The 25,474-nt window shown below is 44.7% G+C and overlaps 2 protein-coding genes across 11 annotated transcripts; both read left to right on the forward strand.

The window, feature by feature from the left end:
• The first annotated feature begins 217 nt into the window (after window positions 1-217).
• Window positions 218-3,291, forward strand: EGR1 (early growth response 1). Its single transcript, XM_063413546.1, has 2 exons — window positions 218-666; window positions 971-3,291. The coding sequence occupies exons 1-2, from the start codon at window positions 432-434 to the stop codon at window positions 2,263-2,265; spliced, it is 1,530 nt and encodes a 509-aa protein (XP_063269616.1). The 5' UTR covers window positions 218-431; the 3' UTR covers window positions 2,266-3,291.
• A 2,553-nt stretch (window positions 3,292-5,844) lies between these two features.
• Window positions 5,845-24,031, forward strand: LOC134559277 (uncharacterized). Of its 10 annotated transcripts, none has more exons than XM_063413890.1 (9): window positions 5,846-6,128; window positions 6,496-6,594; window positions 11,647-13,275; window positions 13,498-13,601; window positions 14,313-14,519; window positions 15,411-21,674; window positions 22,190-22,312; window positions 23,354-23,447; window positions 23,892-24,031. In XM_063413890.1, the coding sequence occupies exons 6-9, from the start codon at window positions 21,211-21,213 to the stop codon at window positions 23,940-23,942; spliced, it is 732 nt and encodes a 243-aa protein (XP_063269960.1). In that variant the 5' UTR covers window positions 5,846-6,128; window positions 6,496-6,594; window positions 11,647-13,275; window positions 13,498-13,601; window positions 14,313-14,519; window positions 15,411-21,210; the 3' UTR covers window positions 23,943-24,031. The 10 variants fall into 10 exon arrangements, with proteins under 10 accessions (XP_063269964.1, XP_063269960.1, XP_063269963.1 ...); XM_063413893.1 differs by having other exon boundaries at window positions 11,652-13,275; XM_063413888.1 differs by having other exon boundaries at window positions 6,499-6,594.
• The last annotated feature ends 1,443 nt before the right edge of the window (window positions 24,032-25,474 follow it).

Raw genomic sequence — 25,474 nt, forward strand, 5'->3', positions numbered from 1 at the left:
CGGCCGCGCTGCCCATGGCGGGGGTCAGAACCGCACCGGGCGTGGGGCCCTCAGCCCGGGGCGGGCGGGACCCCCCAGCCCGGCTTTCCCCGGTGCCAGGCTCTGACGCCAGGAGGGGTCCTCCGGCCCGCATCCAAATAAGGGCTTCCTGCTTTCCATATATGGCCATGTACGTCAGGGCTGGGGTGGGCTGCGGCCGGTGAGACCCGATATATAGAGGCGGTGCCGGGGCGGGCGGGGAGCCGAGCGCTTCCAGCGGGCAGAGCCGGGGGGAGCCCCGGGCGGGGAGCCGAGCGCTTTCAGCGGGCAGCGCCGGGGCGACAGCTGCGCGGGGCACAGAGCAGGCGACGGCCGCCTCGCCGCAGCCGGCCCGTCCACCGGGCCCGCGGCGGCAGCGCCATCACCCGTCAGAGTCGGAGCCCGGCGCCTTCATGGCCGCGGCCAAGGCAGAGATGCAGCTCCTGCCCCCGCTGCAGATCTCCGACCCCTTTGGCGCCTTCCCGCACTCGCCCCCCGCCATGGACACTCACTATCCCAAGCTGGAGGAGATGATGCTGCTCAGCGGAGGGGGCTCGCAGTTCCTTGCCCCATCCGGGGCACCCGAGAGTGCGGGCTTCGGCGCCGCCGGGGAGCCCGGAGAGCAGCACTTCGAGCACCTCGCGGCAGGTAAGCGCTCTGACCTCGCCCAGGCGGGCGGGGAGTCCCGGTCTGCAGCGGGGGCAGTGACGCCTGCGGGAATTCCGCGCTGCAGCGTCGCCTCAGTCTCGGCGGCCGTGTGGGGGGATTCTCCTGTGTGCGTCAGCGGCTCCGGACTAGCTGCGGCTGGAGACCTGCCAGCGACGCTGCAATATGATACGCTCAGTTAGTAATTAACCAGAATCTGGGGCTGCGCTGTGAGAGGGTTGGCTCGCAAAGCACCGGCAGCAGCTGCAGTGGCTGCTGGAATTAATTGCTGTTCCTCTCTTTGCAGACACTTTTCCCGAAATCCCCCTGAACAACGAGAAAACCCTGCCAGAAACCAGCTATCCCAACCAAACGACGCGACTGCCACCGATAACTTACACGGGGCGCTTCTCCTTAGAGCCGGCCCCCAACAGCAGCAACCCTCTATGGCCAGAGCCTCTCTTCAGCCTCGTCAGTGGGCTGGTGGGCATGGCTAATGCACCTCCCACCTCTACGCCTACTTCATCATCACCATCCTCCTCGCAGAGCTCCCCACTGAGCTGTTCTGTCCAAGCCAGCGAGAACAATCCAATTTACTCAGCTGCACCAACGTTTCCCAATCCCAGCTCTGACATTTTCCCTGAATCCCAGACCCAGTCCTTCCCCAACCCCTCTGGAGCCCCCATACAGTATCCACCTCCAGCTTATCCAACTGCTAAAACAAATTTTCAGGTGCCAATGATCCCGGACTACTTGTTCCCTCAGCAACAAGGTGAGCTCAATCTTGTTCCAGCTGATCAGAAGCCCTTCCCGGCCCTTGAGACCAGAGCACAGCAGCCTTCCCTCACACCACTGTCCACTATTAAGGCATTTGCTACGCAGACTGGCTCCCAAGAGTTGAAGACCCTCAACACTAATTATCAGTCCCAGCTGATCAAGCCCAGCAGGATGAGGAAATACCCAAACCGTCCCAGCAAGACACCTCCCCATGAGCGTCCCTATGCCTGCCCAGTAGAGTCCTGTGACCGGAGGTTTTCACGATCTGATGAGCTAACGCGGCATATACGCATCCACACGGGACAGAAACCTTTCCAGTGCCGCATTTGCATGCGGAACTTCAGCAGGAGTGACCACTTGACTACGCACATCCGCACACACACAGGAGAGAAGCCATTTGCTTGTGACATTTGTGGCAGAAAGTTTGCCAGAAGTGATGAGCGGAAGAGGCACACTAAAATCCACCTTAGGCAGAAGGACAAGAAAGTGGAAAAGGCAGCTCCAGCCTCAACTGCCTCTCCAGTTCCTGCCTATTCATCCTCTGTGACTACATCCTACCCTTCCTCCATCACCACCACTTATCCCTCCCCAGTGCGCACAGTGTATTCTTCTCCTGCTCCCTCTTCCTATCCCTCCCCTGCACACACCACATTCCCATCGCCTTCTATAGCAACCACTTACCCCTCCGGCACTGCCACTTTTCAGACCCAAGTGGCCACCTCCTTCTCATCTCCAGGAGTCGTCAACAATTTCAGCTCACAGATGACCTCAGCACTTTCAGATATAAACTCAGCCTTTTCTCCAAGGACAATTGAGATCTGCTGAGACTACCTTCTTGAACAGGAGAATTCATCTTTTCCATTGGTATTATCAGATATGGGGTCTCCAATTACTCCCACAACACCATATGTTGCAAGGCTATTTAGTTTAAACATCAGCTGCCTGAATCAACTGCTGCTTAAGTTTTCCACCTCTGTTGAATGACTTAATTTGCATGGACTGTGGATATAAGTTCAATATCTTTTTCCCTGTAAAAAATAGTCTTTTATTAGGAAGAAAGGACTTTTGATTAAGTATCTAGCTGATGTAAATTGTACATGTGCCATGGTTTTGCTTTCCTTTAGGTACTATTGATGTTGAAAAAATCTTTGCATATTCATATTATATAATTTGGAGTTTGCAGGGCCATATTTTGTAAGTGTCAATACTATTTCAGTGACAATGCTATAATGCGTTTCAAACTTCTTTGGGAACAGCATTTACTGTATTTGAGCATGTTGGAGTGATGCTATGTAAATATCACCTGATGAGACTCTCACATGTGGCAAAAGTTTTGTTTTAAAAGTTACAAGTCTTGGTGCCTTTTTGTGAAGCCTTGCTGACGTCATGCATTTGTGTGAGTGGATGCTTTGCATCTTGCCTTAAAAGTGGAAGGGATGCTACTCAAAGAATGTATGGAAGAGCAGGGAATGGGTGGGGACAGGAGCAAGAGAAAGGACCAGGGGATGGAATGTAAGGGAAACAAACAAACAAAACCCCAACACCCCCCACCCCCCACTTCTCAAAGTCTATTTTTGTTACAAAAATGTAAATTTTTACATATATATATATATATATATATATATTCGAGAGTTGGAATGTTGTAGTTACCTACTGAGTAGGCAGCAATTTTTGTATGTTATGAACATGCAGTTCATTATTTTGTGGTTTATTTTTACTTTGTAATTGTGTTTGTTCAAATGAAAGTGACTGTTTGGCTTCTAAACACATTGAATGCGCTTTCCTGCCATTGGGATATTTGGTGTACAATACCCTTCAGAAAAAAATAAATAAAACATCAAATTGTGCAGACTTACACTTTCTTTGAAATCACTATTTAGGAAGACTGCACCACAGCTTCAAAGCCACACATACCACTTGTCTTCTGGAAAAAAAAAAACTTGTTTAAAGAAGGGAGAGGCAATCAATCTTATGTCCAGTTGCTTGCAAAAAGCATGGATGGCACACTCATGTCCTTGCATTAGGTGCATCACCAGCTCTTTTGAAGTAGCCACAGTTACTGTCTTCTGCCTTTTCCAGAGCTAACCTTAGACAGAAAAACAATTCTAGTGCTGAAATTAAAGTTAGAAAATTGGAATCTCAGGTGTGTTCACAGGTAGTCAGAAATCTTACTAGATGTCAAAATAATAGAGCAGTTTCTAGACTGGAAATACAGTAAGCTCAGAAATAATGGTTTGTTGACGGAAGATAGCCCTGGTCAGCTGAGGGTTGCCATAAGTTCCTTCTTGACACAACATAGGGCATATGAGTGTGTGGACCTGATACCCTTTATTACAGGTGTTTCAGTACTTATAGGAGAAAATGCTTCCCTCCCTGGTGGCTTGAAATGCGTTTCAGGGGTTATGTGACCATTGCAGATGGAATTCAGAGGAAATTGGATCTGTGAGAGCTGGTGGTGCAGGTACAGAAGAGGGTTCTGATGCTTCTTCTTTTAGGTAGGCTCTCTACAAGATACTTACATTTAAGGTTGTGACTAGCTGGCAGAAAATGGTCTTGATGAATGCACCTAGCACAGTGTAAATTGCCTAGCAATCTCTGCCAGATACTGCCAGTGTGCCTTACTGCTTACCAAAGTTGACTGTACTGGCTAGGAAGGGCAATCTGCTGAAGTCCCAATTCTAGTCCTTCTCCTCAGGTATGAAGACTACCTCTGGCAAATGGCATCAATTCTAGAAGATACCCAAGAGCTTACCAGTTGGTAAATCCCCTTCTGTTATCTCTCAGACAGGACAGGGACAAGCTGTGGGGAAAGGCCTGTGCAGCTTTGTGCTGGCTTGTGCCTGCAGTGCTGGATGTGCTTCTGCAAGCTGCAAACGGGGACTTTGCAGCTGGGTTTTTTCAGAAAAAGGTGCTAACTCTTTTCAACCCAAGGGACTCTGGCCTCTGTTCAAGGCAGGTTGACTGGCAAGTTGCATACATGGCTTCAGACTACCTGAGCATATAATCCATGTCAGAAGTCACAGAATTCCCCTTATGGGAGACAAGACAATGAAGGGTCTCCAAACGCAGTGCTTCAAAGAAGGAGGCAAACAACATTATGTACAGGTAATGATAAAAATTTTGCCTAAATCTGTTTCCCAAAGTCAAGAACAAAATAATAGTTGGAGTCAGGTTATTCTGATCTGTGAGCACTGCTCTGTTCAGATGTATAGAATAGCTCAGTTGGAAGGGATCCAGGGCCTACAATGAACATCTAGTTCAACTGCTATTGAGGATACATATATTACAATGTACAAATGTCTCTTTAATACTGATAGGCTTGAGGCACTGAACACTTCTTTAGGAACCCTGTTCCATTTGACTACCCCCTCGGTCAAGAAATGTTTCCTAATGTGAAGTCTGAACATTTCCTAATGTAGCTTTGAGATACTCCTGTGTGTTGTGTCCTGTCACTGGATACCACAGGGAAGATCAGCACACTCTCCATCAACTAGATGTTGATGTCTTTTCAAGCTCATCTCTGTTAACTCCTGATCTAGCCTTCTGGAATTTTGATTGTGCTAAAAACTGACCAAGTAGGATCTCAAACAAAGCCTGATGAGCCCGAGGGTGCCCCAGGTTCTCCAGAGTACTTTGAAATGAGCAGTGATGGTAATTTCCATGCCCAAAGAGGCAAAACCAGGACAGGTTCTCTTTGGTGCATTGTGTGAAGTGCAAGTCAGGCAGTAGTGCTTGGCTATACAGGAATGAAGGCCAGTGCACCCTTGCTAGCATAACATAAAGGAAATAAATGCATGGGGTATTCTGCATCCACTATTTTCATGGCCTTTGTCCCATAAAACAAAATCAGATTTCAGGGGAAAAAATATGCTTTATGAGAAAGCATTGCCCATACATTTTCTGCAAGATCTTTCGTTTGCTGTTGGCCCGAATCCAGGATTTCTGATTCTTAAAAAGTTTCCTTCTAGCCCAATTAGTAGGATGAGTCGGTTTCAAGGAGATTGTTCCCAAGGAAACAGCAGGTGTTGTCACTGGCCGGGAAAACCCTCCCTCCTGTAGAAAGTGCAGCAGCGGGGAAGGAAGCGAAGACCACTCGCCTTTACCGTCACGCGCAGAAGACTCATTTGCTCGGAAATAAACCTCGGCTGCTTGTGATTTAAAGCCCAGTTCAGATCTGACCACTAACAACAGAAGGGGCCGCCCGGCTGTGCTCGGAGGAGGCGCCCCCTCCGCCTGGCTCCAGCACTCGCGGCGCCGCGCCAGGGCCGAGAGCGCGCCGGGGGCGGTCCCGGCTGAACAGAAGCACCACCCCCTCAATAGCCGGAACAGCGATGACCATATTTGGCATTTCCTTCACGCCTTTTATGGAATTTCCGCAATCCAAAAAAGGAGTTTCCTGCTCAGGAGTTCCGGGGCTGCCCCGCGCAGCCGCCCGGGTGCTGCAGCGCACTCCCACTTCCCCTTCCCCCCGCCTCGCCCCCTCCCCTCGGGAGGCGCTGGCCGGGGGCTGCGGGCCCGCTCCAGCCGCGCCCTGCTCCGCAGCGGGCCGAGCCGTGCGCCGCGGCTCTCCGTGGGGCTCCCAAAGGCCGCTGGAGCACAGAGCGACCGTCAGCGCTTCCTCACTGCTGGTTACTCTTCGTTTTCGTTTACAGGGACTGAGCTGCTCTTCATACACGCCTCCGAAATAGGTAGGACGCGGTCTCGCCTGAAGAATGCTGCAGAGGCCAGTGACCTTGTCCCCCCAGGCTTTTGCCTTGCAGACCTGTAAGCGACTGTTCACGTGGGGAAGTGAGGCTGGACCTCGACTATGTGGCTGTTTTGTGCTTTAATTTCACTAGAGAAAAATGATTGTTCGGTTTTCTTTCCCCTTAGAAATACGGAGCTAAAAATAAGTTGGGACATACTCGGAGCCCAGTATCCGGTGTGGTACGCTGTGTGGCCTGTTGCATTGTGCCCTTTTGTTTAATAGAAATCTCTTTGGAGGCTTTTTGTAAAGCTGATAAAATGCAGCCGTTACAGATACTTCTGTTGTAACTGCGAACTGCTCTTACCAAGTAGCTCTTGAGCCCTGACTGGAGAGATGAGACAACACGGAGAAGAGACACGGAGACACAGAGAAGAGAGAGCTGTAGGCAGGGACTTTGTGGTGAAGAGGTATGTGGACACGGGCTCTTTCCTTTACGGCTTTCACTCCTACATGTCCGGATTTTGTGCATCTAAGACCTCAGGTAGCCCCAAGAAAAATAACTTTGTAGACTCTAAACTGGTAGCTGGCAGACTGAAGGTGATGTAAGCTGCGGCAGATGTCCTTAGCAGGGCTGCTGCCCAGTACGTGCTCACGACCTAAAGCTGAGTGCAGTGGCTGAAGGCTGGCTCATGAAGAATGTCTGACCCATTCAAAACCCAACTATTAACTAGGGCTGACCCCTTCGAAAGCAAACTGCACTGTTAACTAGGGCTAGCGTATTTGTTGAATTTTTGGTATAAGTGGCTCTTTATTTCAAATCTTTTCTGTTTGTGGCCCAGTAGACTTTAGATTCCTCAAGAGTTTTGACTGTAGATAAAATATTTATGAAAAGGGCTTAGTGCTGTAATCGTTGAGCTAAAAATCCCATAGTTTTACCTGCGTACATTAGCTTAATGTAGCCCTAGTAAGTACTAGTTAAACCTAGAAAAGAGATTGCATGTTTTAAAGTACACAAAGACTCTAGGATGAAATGTGAGATGTAGCTAAAGAACAAGAACTTTAAAAATAGTTAAGCTTTTCTGCTATAATCAAAGATCAGCCTTGACTGCCATCCCAATGATTTATAGTCTTGAATGAAACTCTCTTCTAAATAGCTGAGGCTGATGCTTATGCTCTCTAGTATACTGATTCTTATAATCTCTAGTATTTTCCAGGCTTCAATTTGTGATAATTTTTTCGCACTGTCATAACAAAAATGATCATTACAAAGAAGTATTTTCAATGTGTATATTTCACTTCCATAAATACAAAAAGCATTATCCAAGTATGCTTTTTGAGCCATTTTTTTAACAAGCATATAGGCCTATCTTTTTCTTTTGTGAGTTTTCATATCACATTTTTATATCTCCAAACACAAATGTTACACAATGATACTACCAGTAAATGTTGACAGTTTAAAGGTCTGCTGTTCATGTGCTCTGTTAGTTTGACCTGAGTAATATGACTTATGTTATCCCAGCTACTGTGATAATGGGCTTCTCCTGTAGCAGTACAACTGTTAATCAGTAAGAGATGTGCAATGGGAGTTGGAGAGATGGGGAGAAAAAAGGCACAGAATGCTTTCATCCTTTTGGTAAGATGCAGTTAAAACTTTAAAACAGACTGAGCATTACTTTTTATGTCAGTGACTGTTTTTCAATCTGACAAGTTTAGTTGAGGATGGCTTTAGAAGCTCATGAAAACATGTTCTGTAATGAATATCTAAAATCTGTTTATCCTAATTGCTGCACTTGTGTGATTGCACCAGTGTGTGTAGCTCTCATGTTATCTACCAGAATGTGCCCAGCTATGTAGTGAGTCGCTGAACTGCCTGGTGCATTCTGACATGCGACATTCTGTGAGGTTAGTGTGTGAACTGAAACTATGTGTCCAGGTTTGTCTGCATTCACAGGAATTCTAGTCATAGCAGACTTGGGGAACCCTTGAAATACTTTTAACACACCTTAGTAAAATCTAAACATTAGTCAAAGAAGTGTGATTAAGCTGTGGAGTGAATGAGTTTGGTTTTACTATTTTTAATGCTTTTGACTATATTTCTTTGGAATACTTGGAAGAACACTTGAGCATGAGGAAATGAAGGGACAGGCTCGACTGAGTGATTCTTATTACCAATTTCTTTGAACAAAATGTCAACAGTGGTTCTTAGAATACTTGTCTAAGAGGTTTCTTCCTAATTAGCCAGAACTGGAATTGGAAATAGGACACTAAGTTGAAGGAAATGTACAGCAGCAGCATTTTGTTCTGAAGTTACTTGTGGTTAAAGATCTCAGATATGATTCTTAGGTTCTGTTTATGGAAATAAGTTTGAGAATTATACGAAGCTCCAGATGCAATTCAAATGAAGTGGAGCACATCTGTGAGGCATTGAATTTAATGGCAGAAGGTATCCATACATCTCATTTATTCCTCAGGAGGAGGTCTTTTGTGTACAAAACAAGGCACCTGAGGTGTTTTTAACTGTAGTTGTAATGTGCCACAGATCTCTAGGGTCATAAAATGAAGACATTATGATCTTTTTAAAAAAGCATGCTTACATTAAAATACAGTAGTTAATAAGCAAGGAAGCACTGATGGTGTTCGTTAAAGGAGTTATCATAGTCAAAAGGAGTTCAGTCTCTGGTCCATTGTGCACGACAGCCCTGGATTATTTTTCTGGTGCTTATTGTGACCTATGGCTGATAAATTTCATGAGCCAGAGGTCATGTCTTTGCACATGTCATCTATCATTGTCCAAGTGATTTTGTAAGCTATACTGAGTTTTAGCATTCACTATATCTGATGGAAAAGAGAATTTTACAATGTCCAGGTGCTGCATAAAGAAAGAGAGAGATGAGAGAGAGTATGTTTAAACCTGGTAGTTACTAATGCAATTTGATACCTCTTAAGACTTCTGTTATGGAAAATGACGAATAATACCACTTCGGTGATAACTGCTGAACTTTGTCATGCTTTTCCCAATTTGCATTCTGGTTGAAGAAGCAGAGTCTGTTTTATATAGCAGCTGATCTGTATGTTATTTCATACATGCATATCTTTTCTTACCTTTTGTCATACTGTTACCTCTTTTCAGAGAGGTAGAGGTTTGCATTATACACCATATTCAAGATGGAGGAGCACTGTGGATTAATTGTAATGTGATTTCTTCCCCCCCCCTCCTATGTTTTCTATTGTTTTGAAAGTATTTCGAAATCTTCTATCTGACTTTTGAGCAATGAGCTTTTAAACCTATTAATTATCAAGATCCCATTTTGGTCGTAACAGTTCTCTGTTATGACAATGTATAGTGTTCAGTATTCAAAGTTTAATGTTCAAAGTTTGAATGCCCATCCCCTTTTCGCCTTTTGTTTTTATTTTTTGCGTTATTCACCTTGAAATGCATCAGCAGCTTTACTGTTTGTTCCCGCACTATTGTTAACCCCTGCAGCAATGCTATAGGGGCAATTTTTAACTACTTCAGGAAGACATTGGTAGAAAACTCTTGCCTTGCTATTCACCTGACTTTTTCAAATCCTCTCTAAGTAGGGTTTTGTAGAGCTAATCAGAGATCTTTGCCTGAGTCTACTGGCAATTTTTACTCAGCTATGCACTGGCCATTTATTCCATTTCTTTTAGCCTTTTAATGAGTTGCTTCTCTAGGAGAGAACCGTTCCTGTTGTCCCACACAACATAGATGAAGTCTTTGAGTGTTTGTACTGAACGGGTTCTAGAAATCCAAATACAGTACATCAGGTGAATTTCTCATGTCTGTATGTTCACTGATAATTCCAAATAGTTCTAAAGGATTTGTCGGACATGAATTTCCTTTGCAAAACTGTGCTGATGTTTTATGTACATTTATTACTTACTACTCATGTATGTGCAAATTCTTCTAGCTAGCTCGACTAGTATACTTGTACTAGCATGCCTGGAGCGGACATAGGATTTATAAGCCTGGAGCTTTCTGAAAATCTTAATGAAAAATCATGTTCTCTATGGTACTATCCAGTCTCCTAGTACAGAGGTAAAACATCACAAGTGCTATGCTTGTTATTTCACCCTCAAGTCGAGCATTTGAGGGGATACCTTATGGCCTAATGACTCGTGATTCATTTTGATGGCTTAATCCTTTCTATAATCTGTTCTACAGATATTTCAGTGTAAAATATTCTGTAACACATGTAAAGGAAATTTGTGGCACAGAAACTTTTCCAAGTGTGTCTGAATTAAAATGGGTGTGACAATCACTTCTGGTGCCCCCTTAAAGTTTTGACCATCTGCTTGCCTTATGAATTCTTTGATAGATCTTACAGTCCCTGATATGGCTGGAAAACAAGTCACCAGTTCTTTTCCTGTCTGCAAGTTGTTTTCCCCAAGCCATGTTTCTGGCCTGCTGTATTGTGTTTTAATATGACAGTTTGCAACCGTGTCTTGTTTTTCTGAATCTCACCATAACTTCCACATTTTGAGGGATGTTGTCCTTCCCCTTTTTCAGAATAGTTATTTTGGATTGGTTCTTAGCCTTTTCTAGTAGGTAGTAAAACACGATTGCTGGTATGATACCTTTAAAATGTTTTTCTGTTACTAGAATATATTTTCACTTTTCAAGCTACACTGCTACTTTATTCAAAAATAAGAGTTAAATGTACCATTGTAGCAGATATCTGGAATTTGCTCTTGCAAGGATGTTAAACTGTTCTTGTGTTTTGATGAATGCTGTTTATAGTTAGGAAAATACAAAAGTTTGTGTATATGACCAAAACTGTGTGCTTTTCAACACTTATTGGCTTTTCTGAGTTTTCTAAACTCTCCTGCCCCTTTTCCTTTTCTTAATTGTCAGTTTAAGCATCCTGATTGCATGTGTCTTCTGAGGAAGGACATACCTCCTGTCAGGTCCTTCTATTTTTGAAGATTTCTCTAGTTCCTAATGGTTCTGAATCTCTCTTCCTTGCACCATTTTTTTTTTTCCTAGCCGTAAGTGGTCATTTGCATTTCTGGTCCACTGTTTGGTAGCGAGAGCATAGAAAAGAATCTCAAACAAACAAAACCCAACGAAACAATATCTGTCAGGAAAACCTTATGTAAAACATGAAATTGAAGACTAAGGCCTCCCTGACAGGGATGTTTGAGCTAATGTTCTAAATTTTCTTTCCAGAAACTTTCCTTTTCTTTTCCCCAACTGTTTGTATCCACTCAAATAAAGACTAACAGAGTTAAACTCGCATTTCCAAAATGTCTGCCCAAACTCGGTCTGTTCCTATCATCTGTGCTTGTCTGAAAAATCATAATCTTAGGCAGTCATATTGCTAATAATCATGTTGCGTGTCACTACAGCCTACGTCTGTCACCCTTATGCATCCCTGACTTCAGGTGTCATGCTCAGTGACAAAGCCTTTGCCTTCTGTGAACAGTCTGCCCCAGAACTGTTCCCTGTCATCAGACTTGCGTATTTTTTATCACAGGACTTTCTTCCTCTTTCACAGTACAGGTGTTGCCAGCTGTCACTAGAGGTGCTCTTGAGCAGTCCTCTGAATTCCTTGGCATCGTGATCCAGACATTCCCCATACAGATCCTGAAGTCCCTGTGTCTTGTGCCCCTGGAGCTGGTAATTCGGCAGCTGGTGCAATGGATTATGAATCCGTTTGATTGATGTGATGTCATGGAGGTAAGAGAGGGAATCATAGTAACTATATATTTCCCCATTGTAAAGGTCTTGTATCAAAGTTGTGATAATGGGATTTTGTCAGCACAGCAAAAGTGGGTTTTGCCCAAGGTGGATGGCTTTATAAAATACAAGTAAAAATAATAACAAAAAATGCTAGGGGGTGTTTTGTTTTGTTGGGTTTTTTGGTTTTTTTTTTTTTTTTTTTTTTTTTTTTTTTTTTTTTTTGTGATTGTTGTTGTTTTGGTTTTGTTTTTTTAAAAGAGAAATCAGCTTCAGAAGAGAACAAAACTGGTTCTATCTACAATGAGTAAAATGAGCTGGAAGAGATATTCAAAACTGAATGCCTCATTTTTTGATTCTTGATTTAGCAGAGAATGTTGTTTTGCTTAAATAGAATTTAACAGGACATAAATGCTTACAGGTTTTTGATTATAAGAAATATCAAATCACACAGTTTTCTTTCAAGTTGGGTTTTATAAGCTCTTCTGTCTGAATGAGACAAATGCTCAGAAACTGGAAACACTTCTTTTTCTGAAGCAGGAAGCAGACTCCAGCCAGGTAAGGCAGACACAAAATCCTTTGGAATTAGAACCAGGCAGGGGTGAGAAGAATTAATTGCTAAATTTGTACCCCATAGATTCCTGAGCAGGATCCTAGCAGGGAAGACTGGAGGGAAACTCTCTAAAAGGGTACAGACTGGAATCTGTTCCCAGATGAGAGCAGTGAGCTCTCATTGGAATTGTCTGAAGGGAAGAAAGAGGAATCCTTTCAGCACAGGGATCAGCTGTCAAACATGGAGATGTTATCAGAGGAGCATTTAATTCCCCAGGCAAATCAATCTCCTGCCCTGTGAAGCTCAGAAATCTGGGAAGAGCCCAGCTAATGTAGGGCTTGGACTGGCAGATAAAACTGCTTGCAAATGGTAGGGAAAAGCATCCTAATGAGGCACCTCAATTTGTACAGGAATCATGCAAAAATTGTCTAGAAGAACAGGTATCAAATGGGATTTTCATATTCCTTGGAGACCACAATCCAGTGGGAAGGTTGAGAGAAGGAAAGAGGGCCAAAAAAGGCAAATGAGCCAAATCTGACGAAAACGTCAAATGCCCACATTCCCTGGCATTGCTGAGGAATTCAGCCAAGCTCCAAGCAAAAGCTATGCCCATATGGAATCCTTTATGGGAGACCATATCCAACTGTGACTCTTCCTGGAGAAAGCCATGGGATAGGTTATCTCAGTTTCCGAGAATATGTCATTTCCTTGGGGAAAAAAACCACTTTGATAATTGCATAACTTTATTGTTTGTGCCTCACCAGTAACCTGGGATATCCAAGTCCATCCTCCCCAGCAGGGAGACTGGGAGCACATCCGGACATGAAGAATTTCTGGGAGGGCCCCAGAGAAGAAAGAAGGCCCCAGAGAAGAAAGAAGGCTCCAGCTTTGCAGGTCTGTGTTATAACCCATCCTGTCAGCCACTCCCATTTGATCCCAGTGGATTTGTCGTCTTGGATTCAACTTCAGCAGCACTAATTGCTGGGAATTAAGCAGTCTTTGGGACTTCTTTTCCATGAACCCTCTCCATTCTGCCCTTCAATCTCGTGCCAGAGGAAAAACACAAAACTCCATTTTTTCCCTTCTCCCTTTCATTTGCCTCCTCTTTTCCTGCAGGCTTTGGACTGTCCAGGCTCAGATGTGGATTAGGCAGTGCACCCCAGAAGATCAGCTCAAGGTGGGATTGGAGCAGTGTTGGAACCACCATGGATTCTCCCAAGGTTTGGTGTGAGGAGGTGCATTTTGGGTGGGGCTGGGATTTTGTGCCATTACGGGGTTTTTTTTTCTTGTTTTGCCTTTTGGGACACCTCAGAGAAAAAACTGGAAACAAAGAAACTGAAGGTGATTCCCAAATTCCTTTCCAGACCTTCAGAGGAGGCACAAATCCATGTGGAGCTGAGGAAAGAGATGTGAGGAGACTGGGAATAATTGAGGCTCAGCACTCTGCATTTCATTCTTTTAATGTATTTGAAAGTGCAGGAAATGCCAAATCCTAAAGGAATTCTGTCTGTAACATGAAGTGCAGCCTCTTTAAACCAAAGCCTTCAGAGCGGGGTTTTCTCAAGGGTGACACCAGATGTGACATGGAAAAGCTTGACTCCACAGCTATTGGAAAAGCTTAGCAGCCAAACAGTAGCAAATTCCAATCAGATTTATATCAAATGTGGCATTTAAATCTGGGACCACTCAGTTCCCTGGGTGTGAAATTCCATGAAGTAGCCAAGCTGAGCTGGTTTTGACAATTCCAAGCATTGTGCCCTTACGATTCTTACTACAATGTTTAAATAACAATCATTGAATTGAGACAATATCAAGCGGATTTTTTAGAGTGGCAGAAATGTTTTTTCACCTGGAAGTGTGTAGGGATAATCAACACTCCTTTTTGTCAGAATTAATTGGTCTTTCTTCTTTTCCCTGTTTTTTCTTGCTAGGTTGTGGATAATTGGGGAGAGTATGTGGGATAAAGAAACACACAAGGGAAGCTCCATGCTCCCAAGGAAATGCTTGAGTTATGTGCAGCTTCTGAACCGCACTGATAATCCTGGCTCCCCCAGAAACCTTCCAAAGCTGGAAGGGACTGGGAAGAAAATTCTAAGAGTGGTGGGAAGTGCATTCTCCCAGGACTGGACAGCAATGAGGTTGGAATGACTTAAAAATATTCCTTGTGCCTTTCCTGTTGCCAGCCTAGGACTAAGCTGGTGTTCCCTGAGTGGCTGCAGTTCCCTGGGTGTGAAGGGAGGAGGTCTCTGCTGGAGAGCAGGAGAAAGGTCCCTGCTGGTTGCTGTGTCCTCGGTGGGCAGAGCACTCTGATCTTGGCAAGATGGCTTTATGAGTAGTGAATCAATCCTGCCTCCTTTTTAATGAGTTATGAACAGGGATCACTTTTAGCCGGCTTTAGTTGTTTCTTTTTTCACAGGTTTCTTCTTGTTTTGATCCTAAAAATTGCCAAAACCTTAAGTTTGCTAAATTGACCCTGAAAAGCTTCAATGGACCAATCCTGAGGGAATTTGAGATTGGATAGCTGGGATTTTATGGTCCTTCAAGGACACCCTGACTGGGTTTACCCACTGTTTTTGGTGTCAAGGGAAACTCCAAGTAAAGAATAATCAATATATGAGCCAGTTCTCATGAAACTCAGCTTTCCAAAACTGTATTTAGGTTTAAAAAAGATGGGAATGCCTGTGGCAGAAAAGCACCTGTGCATTAAAGCAGGCTTAAAATGTATGCCAGTTACTGAAAATGATCATGTTTTTACATATATATACATAGATATAGACATGAAATAGTTATTTGATAGCGGTTGGAAGTACACTGTCAGAGCTGGTTTTTTGAAATATGTTTTTAACTATAAAGTGTTCTGTAATTATGCATGTGATTTTTAACATTCAGTATATAAGACTGAATCTCTTGCTGCTTTTAGAGCATTACATTGAAAGTCTGTGTAGTTTCTCTTCTTTCCCTGTTCTTAAATGAACTTAAAGTAACTTTAAAACAAAATAAATCAACTTTGTCTTCTTTTTTTATTTTAGATACTGGAACTGCCTCTCTGGATGTGTGCTGAGCACTCGCTACTGTGGACAATGCGGCCTTAATTGCTGCAGGTTCCTCTTCTCACTGGAGAATTGGAAATAATTATTAATGAGACCACAGAGATGTTTTCTGAAACCTTTCCCTTTTTTTTGCCTTTAATGGTAGATCTTCTCTTTCTGCCTTTGAATTTACAGCGATTCTCGGATGTCATTCACCTACCCAAATTCCTTGCAGCTCCTGGGGCAGAGAGAAGCTTCTCCCATGGCAAACATTCAGTGGGAAAATGATACCATGTGTTCCACCTCCTTAATATATTGAACTTCTCCTTATGTCTTAGAGCGTAGACTTAGTCCTTTTTCAACAGAAAGCAGCAGGCTGAACTCACCTGAATACTGAACCATACTTTAGATAGAATGTTTTTTTAAAAGAAAAAAACCCTAGGCTTTTCGTCTGTGGGCTTTATTGGTATTGCTCCTTAATTGAGCCACACCTTTAAATAATGATGTGGGTGCCTTCCAGAAACACTGTTCAGTACATCTTGCACTTTCTTATGGGACCTCTGGGCTCACATTTTTCCATCGCTGTGTTAATAAGGTGTCGAGGATCAGGGAATTGATAGGGAATAATGTAGGGGAAGGGGCAGGGGCAGGGAAGGATTGACAAAGGGTTGAAGTGGAGGAGAACCAGGGCTAAAGTAAGCATAGGGGATTTGGGACATGGCCCAGAGCGGGTCCGCTGCTCGGCAGCCCCTTTCCTCTGAGGGGCAGCGGGGCGAGACGTGCTGGTGGCGGGTGCTGGAGTTGGCCGGGGCGGGGCTGCTGAGGTGGCATCTCAGGTGAGGCTGAGGCTGCAGGAGGCACTGGACCTGCCGTGAGAGGGGCTAGCGGCCCATCCTTGGCCACTACTGCACCTCTTTCTTTTATCTTTCTGACGCACACAGCTCCCTGCTCCACTTCTGCTGTAGCCCCTGTTGTCTGTCCTTTATATAGCTGGAACATTTTATGTAGTGCATCTTTTAAGAAAGACTGGAGTTGAAAGATCTTCCCTTTTCCCACAGTGTTAATATCCAGGGGCTGATACAGCATCCTTCGCCGTTCACTCAGTGAGATGAAATCCAGTTCCTATAAGCAGCTCCATGATGGTGCCCCTCACCATTGGTAAAGACATTATATGGAGAATTATTCAGCAGCTGCAGAACAATTTTGAATTGATTTGCACTCTCTTTTGGTTTAAATAAAAAGCAAATTAAGCTTAGGAAGTCAGGAAGTAAATTGATGCATTGATTTCATGCACAAGCAGGAAACTAGTAACTACAGGGAAATGATGTTCAAGCAAGCAGATAACACTGTGGAAAACACAACTTCACTAACAACTCTAACCTTCACCAACAACACTGAGCCCAGCATTCTGGATGCATCTCAGCAACAAGGGCTGCATCCTGTTTGAACTGCTCTTGAATAGCTAATGGGAGGCTCTAAGTTGGTTCTACAGTAGAACAGCACCCTCAGGAAGCCTACTGCACTACTGCCAGATAAAGTGACCTCAAAAGCTGAAATCCAATTTATTTTTTGTTTAAATTAAGTGTCTTAGCACTACTGCACTTCCTGATATCCTCTGGTCATACCTGGAGCACTGTATGTACGTCCCCCTCTTAACCATACTAGAGAAAATGCTGAGGGGGGAAGGCTGGCAGAGGTAGTTCATCAAGTCTAATCCACAGCCACCTTTAAGGATGTATGCCGGTCTTTCCAACATTTTCATGTGCAAGGAGACCAATACATTTTATACACTATGTTCTTGTGCTCAATATTCCATTGATAGGAATAAACAAGGAAAAAATTCATTCCATTCCTCTTCTCTAAGAAAATTATCATGTGGTTTCTTGCAGCTGTGCTATGTAGAACTGAGATATTTCATATGTGCCATACAAAACTATTCAAATTAATGCTTAAGATGCTTAAGCACTTAGGCATTTTATTCTGTTTTGTATTTCAAAACAATTCCAATAAACAACTTCAAATATTTTTGTTTTATATAAAACACATGGAAAACTCTTAAGGTGAGTCTGGGGCACAGGAAGTTGGCCAAGATTGCTTTTTTAGTGACAGTGACATGGCAATGCTCTCTGGTGAGCAATTACAATATCTCTGAGTCCTGGCTGCTTCTGAGGAGAATCTGTGCCAAGGCAGGGGAAGGTACTTAGGCATTCTGAATATTTGTTTGTGTATGTTGTGAAAAATGTATTAAATCAACTCGAACATAATACTTGAAAAACAGTGAATATTGCCAATGTGACAAATAACGGTCTGATCGTGTTTTGAATTTAAAAGAAATACTGTTTTTCTGTACTTTTTAGAGGATTAATATGAATTTCTTCTAGGCAGGTAGTAACACCTTGCTCTGCCTCAGTAAGAAAACCCTGTGTTCTTCAGTCAGTTTTGCTTTCATGGGCCTACTGTGTTAGAAAAATGATTTGTTTCAGCTTATTATTAGTTTTCTTTGAATAGCAGATTATGAGACATACTTGGTTTGCTATATATTGCCATTCAAAATATCCTAGTATTAAATATAAATGGTAATGTTATTACTGTCACACTATGCTTGTGCAACTGTGGACATCATCAGACCTAAAATAAATACAGAATTTCTGCTCATATTCATTTATGCATTAAAAACTGTAAAGTTTCTCATTTTTGTATGTATAATATTGATTTGTATAGAACTTGATTTTCAAATAAAAAATGGATCTATTATATACAAGATTTTAGAATACAAGAAATTTTACAGGAATTGGAACTACAAATGTAACTTTTCTATATATAAATTTAAAAAATAAAAGGCTTGAAAAATGTAAGAAAATAAGATCTATATGAAAGAAATAAAAATTGTGTGTGTTTACTGCTCAGCCCTGCTCGCTGCCCCTCATTGTCTCATTCTGGCCCAGGTCCTCCCTGATATTCCTTCCGTGTTACTCTGTCCTTTAATCTGTTTGTGCTTCTTATCTGTTCTGTCCTTCTCTCGGTCCTCCAGGCGAGCCGTGCCGGGCCGGCGGGCGGGAGCCGCGGCTCGGAGCTCTCTGCCCGGCCCGGCGCTCTCTGCCCAGCGCGGGGCCGCCCCTGCCCGCCGGGGGAGGAGCGCGATCGTTGCAGGAGGTGCAGCAGTTCTGGCTAACAAATGGGATGCTCGTTTAAAAAAGCAAAAAAATGGTTTCTTTGTGTTAGACAATATAGTCCAGAGAGAACTCGGGGGAGGATGATAGAGGATATCGTATTCTAATATCATTTTAGGGCATTTTGTATTTTCTTTTGTAGCATCAGCTTAATGCTCAAAAATCATATATTATAAACAAATATACGCACTTATATATAGGTACAGTTAAATAGAGAGAATATAAATAGCTATGTTATTTCCTAAATGAAGATATATACGTGGTTTTCATACAATATTACATTCTTTGGTGCTATGTAGTGTTTTGTTTTATTTTTTGGTATTTATTTTGTGTCATTTGGGTTTGGAGAGAAGATAATGGATGGATTTGTTTGTATTTGAGGTAGAATTAAGTTAAGTAGCTTTTAAAAATAGACTTCTGAAAGGTATTATTGGGGTTTTGTTTTTGTATGTAAGGGTTCAGATTGGTAAGGCCAGCTTGCCTGGTGGAGCTTTGGGTGTTTTGTTAGATGCAGTTTTTAATTTTTAAAATTTTTTTCTGTTTAGTGGCTTTAAGGTGGTTTTTAATAATTTACTGTGTAGTTTTATTTTGTATGTAGATGTTATAAGGGATGTGGTCTATTTTTTCTTTCTAATTTTTTTATTTTAATTTTTCCTTTGTAAATTTTTCCTTTTTCCTTTTTCTTCACGTTTCCTTTTTCTTCATGTTTCCTTTTTCTTTTCCTTTTTCTTCTTTTTTTTTTTTTTTTTTTTTTTTTTTTTGTGTCTTACTTGAAATTTTATTTCAATTTTTTTTTTTTCATGTTTTCTTTGTGGCCTTTTTTTTTTTCCTTACTTATTTATAGCCCAAGTATGTGGAATTTTGGCTGGTGGGAACAGAGGAGGTGACAAATGAAATCCACATCCACTGCACGTCCGGATAGAATTGAGAGTACAGTTAGAGAAATCTCTGTATTTTCTGCTAAATTAGAAATCCTGAACAGAGAAAGCTCTAAAGACCAAGGGGCCTTCTTTTTTTTTTTTTCCTTTTTACCCCCTAACAATTCTCATTGTAGCCATTTACAGGATCAGCAGCAGTAACTTGAAGTCAAGGTGTATTTCACAGGTAGCAAGAAAACAAAGTAGACTTTTGATTTTGTAGCTCTCATTGTTTAGTAACAAAGAAATCCAAAACAAACCAAATAACATTATAAAAAAACCCACCCCAAAGAACAGAGAAAGAGAAAATATACCAATATTATTTTAATTTAAAACCACTTTCCCCCTTAGAAAACCAGGCTAATGTAATTCTGCTTAATTGGGGTGCTGTTGTGTTAGGTTAATGAATTAACAGAGTTTTAAACATACAGAAATAGACACGAATTTTGAAAAATAAGTACAGAAATATAAAAATATGAATAGATATAATAAAAACAGAAATATAAATATGAAAAATGATATAATGAATATACATAAATACAATCTATAATATTACTCGTTACTTATATTATTACAATAGTCTATATATGATATCCATAGATATGACTAGAAAAAAGACATGGTCATGATCAATATAAAAATAAGAAATGTAGAAGAAATCATGGAATAGAGCTTAAAACAGAGGGGGTTTTTTTGGTTTGAATTTGCTTGGTGGCAGGGGTTGTCTTTGAAGCGGTGGCCGGGTGTCTTTCGGGGCGTTTCTTTTAGGGGGTTTCTGTGCACGTTCTCTTTGGGGGGTCCCTTTCTGCGTGTCCCCGACGGGCGGGGAGCCCCGGGCCGGGCCCCAGCGCTGCCGCCCTGTGGACACAGCGCGGTACTGCAGCTCTGCCCCGTGCCCGGCCCCGAGGAGCCCCGGGCTGGAAGCTGGGTCTTAGTGCCCGAATGCGGTCACTGCCCGGGAGCTCCTGTTCGATTCCACGCTCCCGGCCGTGTCCGTGCGATGGCCGGGCCGCCCGCGGGACTCGGCAGCAGGAAAACACCGAGCGCTGCGTGTTTAAAGGGAGCCGGCCCCGCTTGCCCGTGCGGCGCCTCGGCCCGGCCCGCGCCGCCCTCAGGGAGACGAGCGGAGCTGCGGGAGCGCGGGGAGCGGCACCGAGTGCGGTTCGACCGTGCCGAGCTGTCCCGAAGAGCGGAATCTAAGCGACTGAATCCAGTCATAGCCGAGCTGTGCCGATTAGATCCGAGTGTAGCCGAAGAGCCGAAAACACCCGAGGATTTCCGAACAGCCGAAAAGAGCCGAGCATAGCCGAGATCGGCCGAGTTGAGCTGAACGGCCGAAAATGGCCGAGTGCAACCGATAACAGCCGAACCCAACCGCGTTTAGCCGACTGGAACGGGGTCGAACCGAACAAGCCCCGCCGAACCTCGCCGAGTTCGCCCGGTTTGGACCCTATAGCCGCGGCCGGACCAAGGCTCTGCTGCAGGTGTATTCGAGACATCTTTCCTCTTTGTTTGACAGAAGGAAGAGGGGGAAAAAAAAAAAAAAAAAAAAAAAAAAAAAAAAAAAAAAAAAAAAAGAGGAAGAAAAAACGGGAGCAGTTCCGGGGCGGTCCCGGGGCGGTGTCCGCCGTCACTGCCGCCTTCTCGGCGGGCGACTCCAAGGCGCTGTCGGGCTCGCTGCCGGCCCGTCGGCGGGCGGGCGGCCGGGACGCGATGGCGCTGTGCCCGGAGCTGGAGCGCTCGCTGTCGCTGCTGCAGCCGGGCGCCGGCCGGGCCCAGCAGCAGCGGGAGCGGCGGGCGGACGCGGCCCCCACGCCCATGGTGTTCATGTGCGCCGGCTGCGGGCGCCCCGTGGGCGACACCCGCACCTGGGGTTCAGTGCCGAGGACAGCGGCCCCGTCCTGCTGCGCAGTGAGTACCAGCGCTGCCACCCCCGCGCCGCCGCGGGCGCTGCCGCCGTGCCTCCTTCCCTGCCTCCCGCCGCAGCTGCGGCCGCCAGCGTCGCCGCGGACCCGGGGCGGAAGGGCTCCGAGCTCCCCGGAGAGTGCGGATGGTGAGGGCCGGGCCTGGCTGGACACAGTCCCGGGGGAGTCGGGGGTTCCCGGCGCTCGGGACAAGCCCGGCAAAGGGCCCGGAGCGCTCGTGTGGCCCGAGAGCCCCTGGAGCACTTATCTGGGGTGGGCTGTACAAGCCGCGTATGGCCTAAGGGAGAGGGATTTCTCACAAGGACATGTAGCGATGGACAAGGGAGGCAGCTTTAGATTAAATGTCGGGAAGAAATTTTTCCCTGCGAGGGTGGTGAGGCCGTGGCACAGGTTCCCCAGAGAAGCTGTGGCTGCCCCTGTGTCCCTGGAAGTGCCCAAGGCCAGGTTGGACGGGGCTTGGAACATCCTGGGATAGTGGAAGCTGTCCCTGCCCAGGGCCGGGGGTGGAATGGGGTGAGCTTGAAGGCCCCTTCCACAATTCAGCGATTCTGATGGTCTTGGTCTTGCTGAGGTTAGCCAGCCTGAGGAGCTGATGCAAATTCAGGCTAAAAGATGAGTGCTCATCATTTATACTGTGTAAAGCATGAATGAAAGGTTAAAAAAGTTCTAATGCATGATTTAAATTTTTTTTTTATTTTTAAGAAAAGGGATGGGAAGAGGTGCCTCCTTTTATTTTCTTCTGAATAAATGTTATTCCTTGCTTGCAGCATGGTAGAAACCCTACTCTGCTCTGGCTGCTCCAGGACCCTTGGCAGAAGATACAGGCACGCCTCAAGGCATCTCGACTGCAAGAGGGATTTGTTCTGTGTCCGTACTGACTCTGTTGAAAGGTAAGTGCAGAATGTTTATGGGTCAGCCTGCCAGCTCCACTGCACTCACCAGGCATGGCACTGAGGGTGCTCCTGTTACATCTCTGGCAAGGCTGGAGGGAGCTTCTTCTGCTGCTCTGTCCCACGGTGGTTTTCTGTATTGGTGCTGTTGGCATCCCAGTGCTCAGCTGTAGGGAACATCACCTGTGTAAGGCACATCCTAGAAAAAGAACCAAAACAAACCAACCTGGCCTGCCGTTTGTGTGGGAAGTTGCATTCCAGCCCAGAAAATATCACCAGGTCCAGGGCACTAGAGGGTTCCTTCGCATTTGATCGGAAGAGTTCACAAACCAAGCACCAAAAAGGCCTGGCTGGAGCCTGTTAGGGGTCCGCATGATCAGCAGGGAGTGTGGCCAGAGGGGCTCGGGCAGGACTTGGGGTGGCTCTGCCCTGTGCTGGCCACATCTGCTCTGTCCTTGCTAAGATGGGCAAAGGCAACTCTGACAACTGAGTACGTGCTTGAGACTCTCACTCAGCTGTCTTAAAATCTGTCTAGAAAATGAAAGTGTGCTTGGGTTTAGTTGGTTTATAGCACTTCAAAGGGGTTATTAAAAACTGTATCCTCAATTAAGGCTCCGCACCAGAGTCCTTTTGTGCAGGCATTGTCCTAATAGACAGTGGTTGTTCATCTGGACTGGTTTTAATGTCTCTGTTTTTTTCTGAAGTTCCCATTTATTTTGCTGTATTGCTGTGGATATTCCCCCTGGTACTCTGGACAGGGTTTGGAGATTTTTTTCTTCATTCCACCACTAGAGTACTTTTTTTATTGCATGGCAGTAAAATTCTCTAAAGCACTAACTTGGCTGCAGAATGGCATTTTCTGGCAAAGGGATGCTGCTTCTGCCAGCCAGCACTGCACTGTTCTCGGTGTCTTGGTGCCATTTTTCACTGTATCCCGTATCCCCAGAATCCACGGCTGTCTGTCAGGGTTCTAAAGGAGTGCTGTGTTTGGATTTTTGGCTTCAGAGTGGGAAGTGCATGATGTAACCTGTGGCATCTCAGCTGTAGGCCAGGAACCCTGGAAAAGCAAGCTCGCATTCACGAGGAGCTGCTTCCTCTTGAAAGTCCAGCTGTCTTGCAAGAGGTGCCGCACAGGGTGAGTTTTAACCTTACATCATTCTTTGTTGAAATCACCTCTGAGAAATCTTAATATGCTTCAATGGTTTCTGCAGAACAGCTTATTCCACCCAGAGCAATTCAGTGCATTGTAACATGTACTGGACTGCTTCCTGTAATTGCTGTCGTCGTGCTCTGCAAGACTTTTAGCCACTTTTCCTTCAGTTTTCTTGGTAGTTAGCATTTTCTGTTTATCAAGCACAGCATTAGGTTCCTATTGCTGTCTCAGAAATTGGATCAGTTGTTTCTAGATCGTTCTGATTCACTTCTCCAGATCTTCATTTAACTTTTAGCCATGTTTCTTCTGCCTCCTGTGGAAATGGACTTAATGCTTCTGCTGTAACTTTATCTTGAAATATTAATCATAAATGAATCACGGTAAATCAGGTTGATGTTTTGCTCTACTAAAATCTTGTGACTGCAGGTAGGAAGAGTTGGGAGCGAACAGTCTGAGGAAGTGGACTGTGGAAGCTGAAGGTTGTCCAGCCAAAGCTGAGTGTGTGGCTCTGACACTGACCAAGGCTGGAAAGAGTTACTGTGTGGACAGAGAATGTTAGAGCCGGGTGAGCTTTCACAGGATGAAAGGAGCGAGGAGAGAATCGAATGGAAAGAATTGCTGAGATCAGGTTTGAGCCCTTTCTTTGGGTTTGGGATTTGTTTGTGGTTTTTTTGTTACCTAACACTACCTAGCACTTACTTACTTACTTACTGTGAGATTTGAAGTTTTCTCCAAAAACTCAGAATGAATTTCCCCACTCTGCCCCACTGGTAGCAGCACACAGGAGAACAGAGCCTGTGGTTTGGATCTTGAGGGAGTTCCAGCAGTACAAGCTATGAGTTACCATGTTTCTCCCAAATTTACATCCAGCAAATCTGAGGAATTACCTCTTGCCTGAGCATTCCTGGTCTCTGTGACTCTTTAGTAAGAGACAGCTGGGACTGGCCAAGCTGAGACAGGATCTGTTCCTGTCAAACCATCTATTTCCCATGCAGATGAGAATCTGGGAGGCAAGTGCCCACATCAATACTCACAAATGCCCACACATACTTCTGGGGCTGCTGTATGTATCTGCTGGATTTGTCAGCGCCAGCATTTGCGAAGGATCACCTTGTGAGCAACTCAAAAGACAGATAAATAGAGGCAGCAGCAATTGTCTTGAGTTTACCTTATGGTAAGGCTTATGGATATTTTTAATCACTATAAGAAGGCTTATGGATATTTTTGATCACTTTCTTAGCACTTGCAATTACCCCTGCTACCACACAAAAGAAACCGAGGAACAGGAAAGCTCCGCTCTGTATCTCTGGCAGAAGAAAAGCCAGCAAACCAGTTTGCGTTCACCCTGATTCCTAGTCCTGTGCTGCAAGTACAGAAATATCTTGAGCCTTTGGGAGGGGGACTGGAACTGTGGAACCCAGCTGCATGTGTCTCCTAGGCCACGTTTTTCTTGGAAGCACCTTTCCTAGTTTCACTGCTTTTTGGAAATGAACTGTTCTGGGCAGAACCAGTACCTTCAGACTCAGGGTCTGAAAACAAAACAAAACAACCATAAAAACCACTAAAAAGCCCCAAAACCCATTGCCTAAAAGAACAAAGAAAGAGAAAATATACCGGGATTATTTTAATAAACCTGAATTTGTGGGAGGCACTGGGTTTGTTTTCCCTTCGTGCAGCAGCACGAAGTTTGCATGCATTTTGCTGCCGCTTTGGCTCTCAAGAACTGGAAATGCCTGGATTTCTGCGTGGTTTCCCCAGGTTCTCCTATTTAGCAGGAGCTGCACGGTGAGGTCGGTGTTCTCAGGGAGGCCCTGGCACAGCTGCCAAAGGCCGGGAACGTGGAGTGTGCAGGGAGCATCCGGGGGGCTTCTCCCCCCTGAGTTTCTCCCGGGGTGTGCTGCCTGCACTGCTGGATGTTGGACCCGGCTTTGGGCCCTTCTCTTGCGGTCCCAGCTCTGAGTGCTGCCCCTGTGGCCAGACCTTGCCGTGTGCCGGCACCAAACCCGGGC

Source organism: Prinia subflava, chromosome 16 (assembly GCF_021018805.1).
Source record: "Prinia subflava isolate CZ2003 ecotype Zambia chromosome 16, Cam_Psub_1.2, whole genome shotgun sequence".
Classification (NCBI taxonomy): domain Eukaryota; kingdom Metazoa; phylum Chordata; class Aves; order Passeriformes; family Cisticolidae; genus Prinia; species Prinia subflava.

Bases quoted from the DNA above. Each gene is read 5' to 3' on its own strand.
- EGR1 (XM_063413546.1), top strand. From the start codon at position 432: ATGGCCGCGGCCAAGGCAGAGATGCAGCTCCTGCCCCCGCTGCAGATC. The intron at 667-970 runs GTAAGCGCTCTG...CTCTCTTTGCAG, and splicing joins CTTCGAGCACCTCGCGGCAG to ACACTTTTCCCGAAATCCCC.
- LOC134559277 (XM_063413894.1), top strand. From the start codon at position 21,211: ATGGCGCTGTGCCCGGAGCTGGAGCGCTCGCTGTCGCTGCTGCAGCCG. The intron at 21,675-22,189 runs GTGGGCTGTACA...CCTTGCTTGCAG, and splicing joins CCCTGGAGCACTTATCTGGG to CATGGTAGAAACCCTACTCT. The intron at 23,448-23,891 runs GTGAGTTTTAAC...TTGTGACTGCAG, and splicing joins TGCAAGAGGTGCCGCACAGG to GTAGGAAGAGTTGGGAGCGA.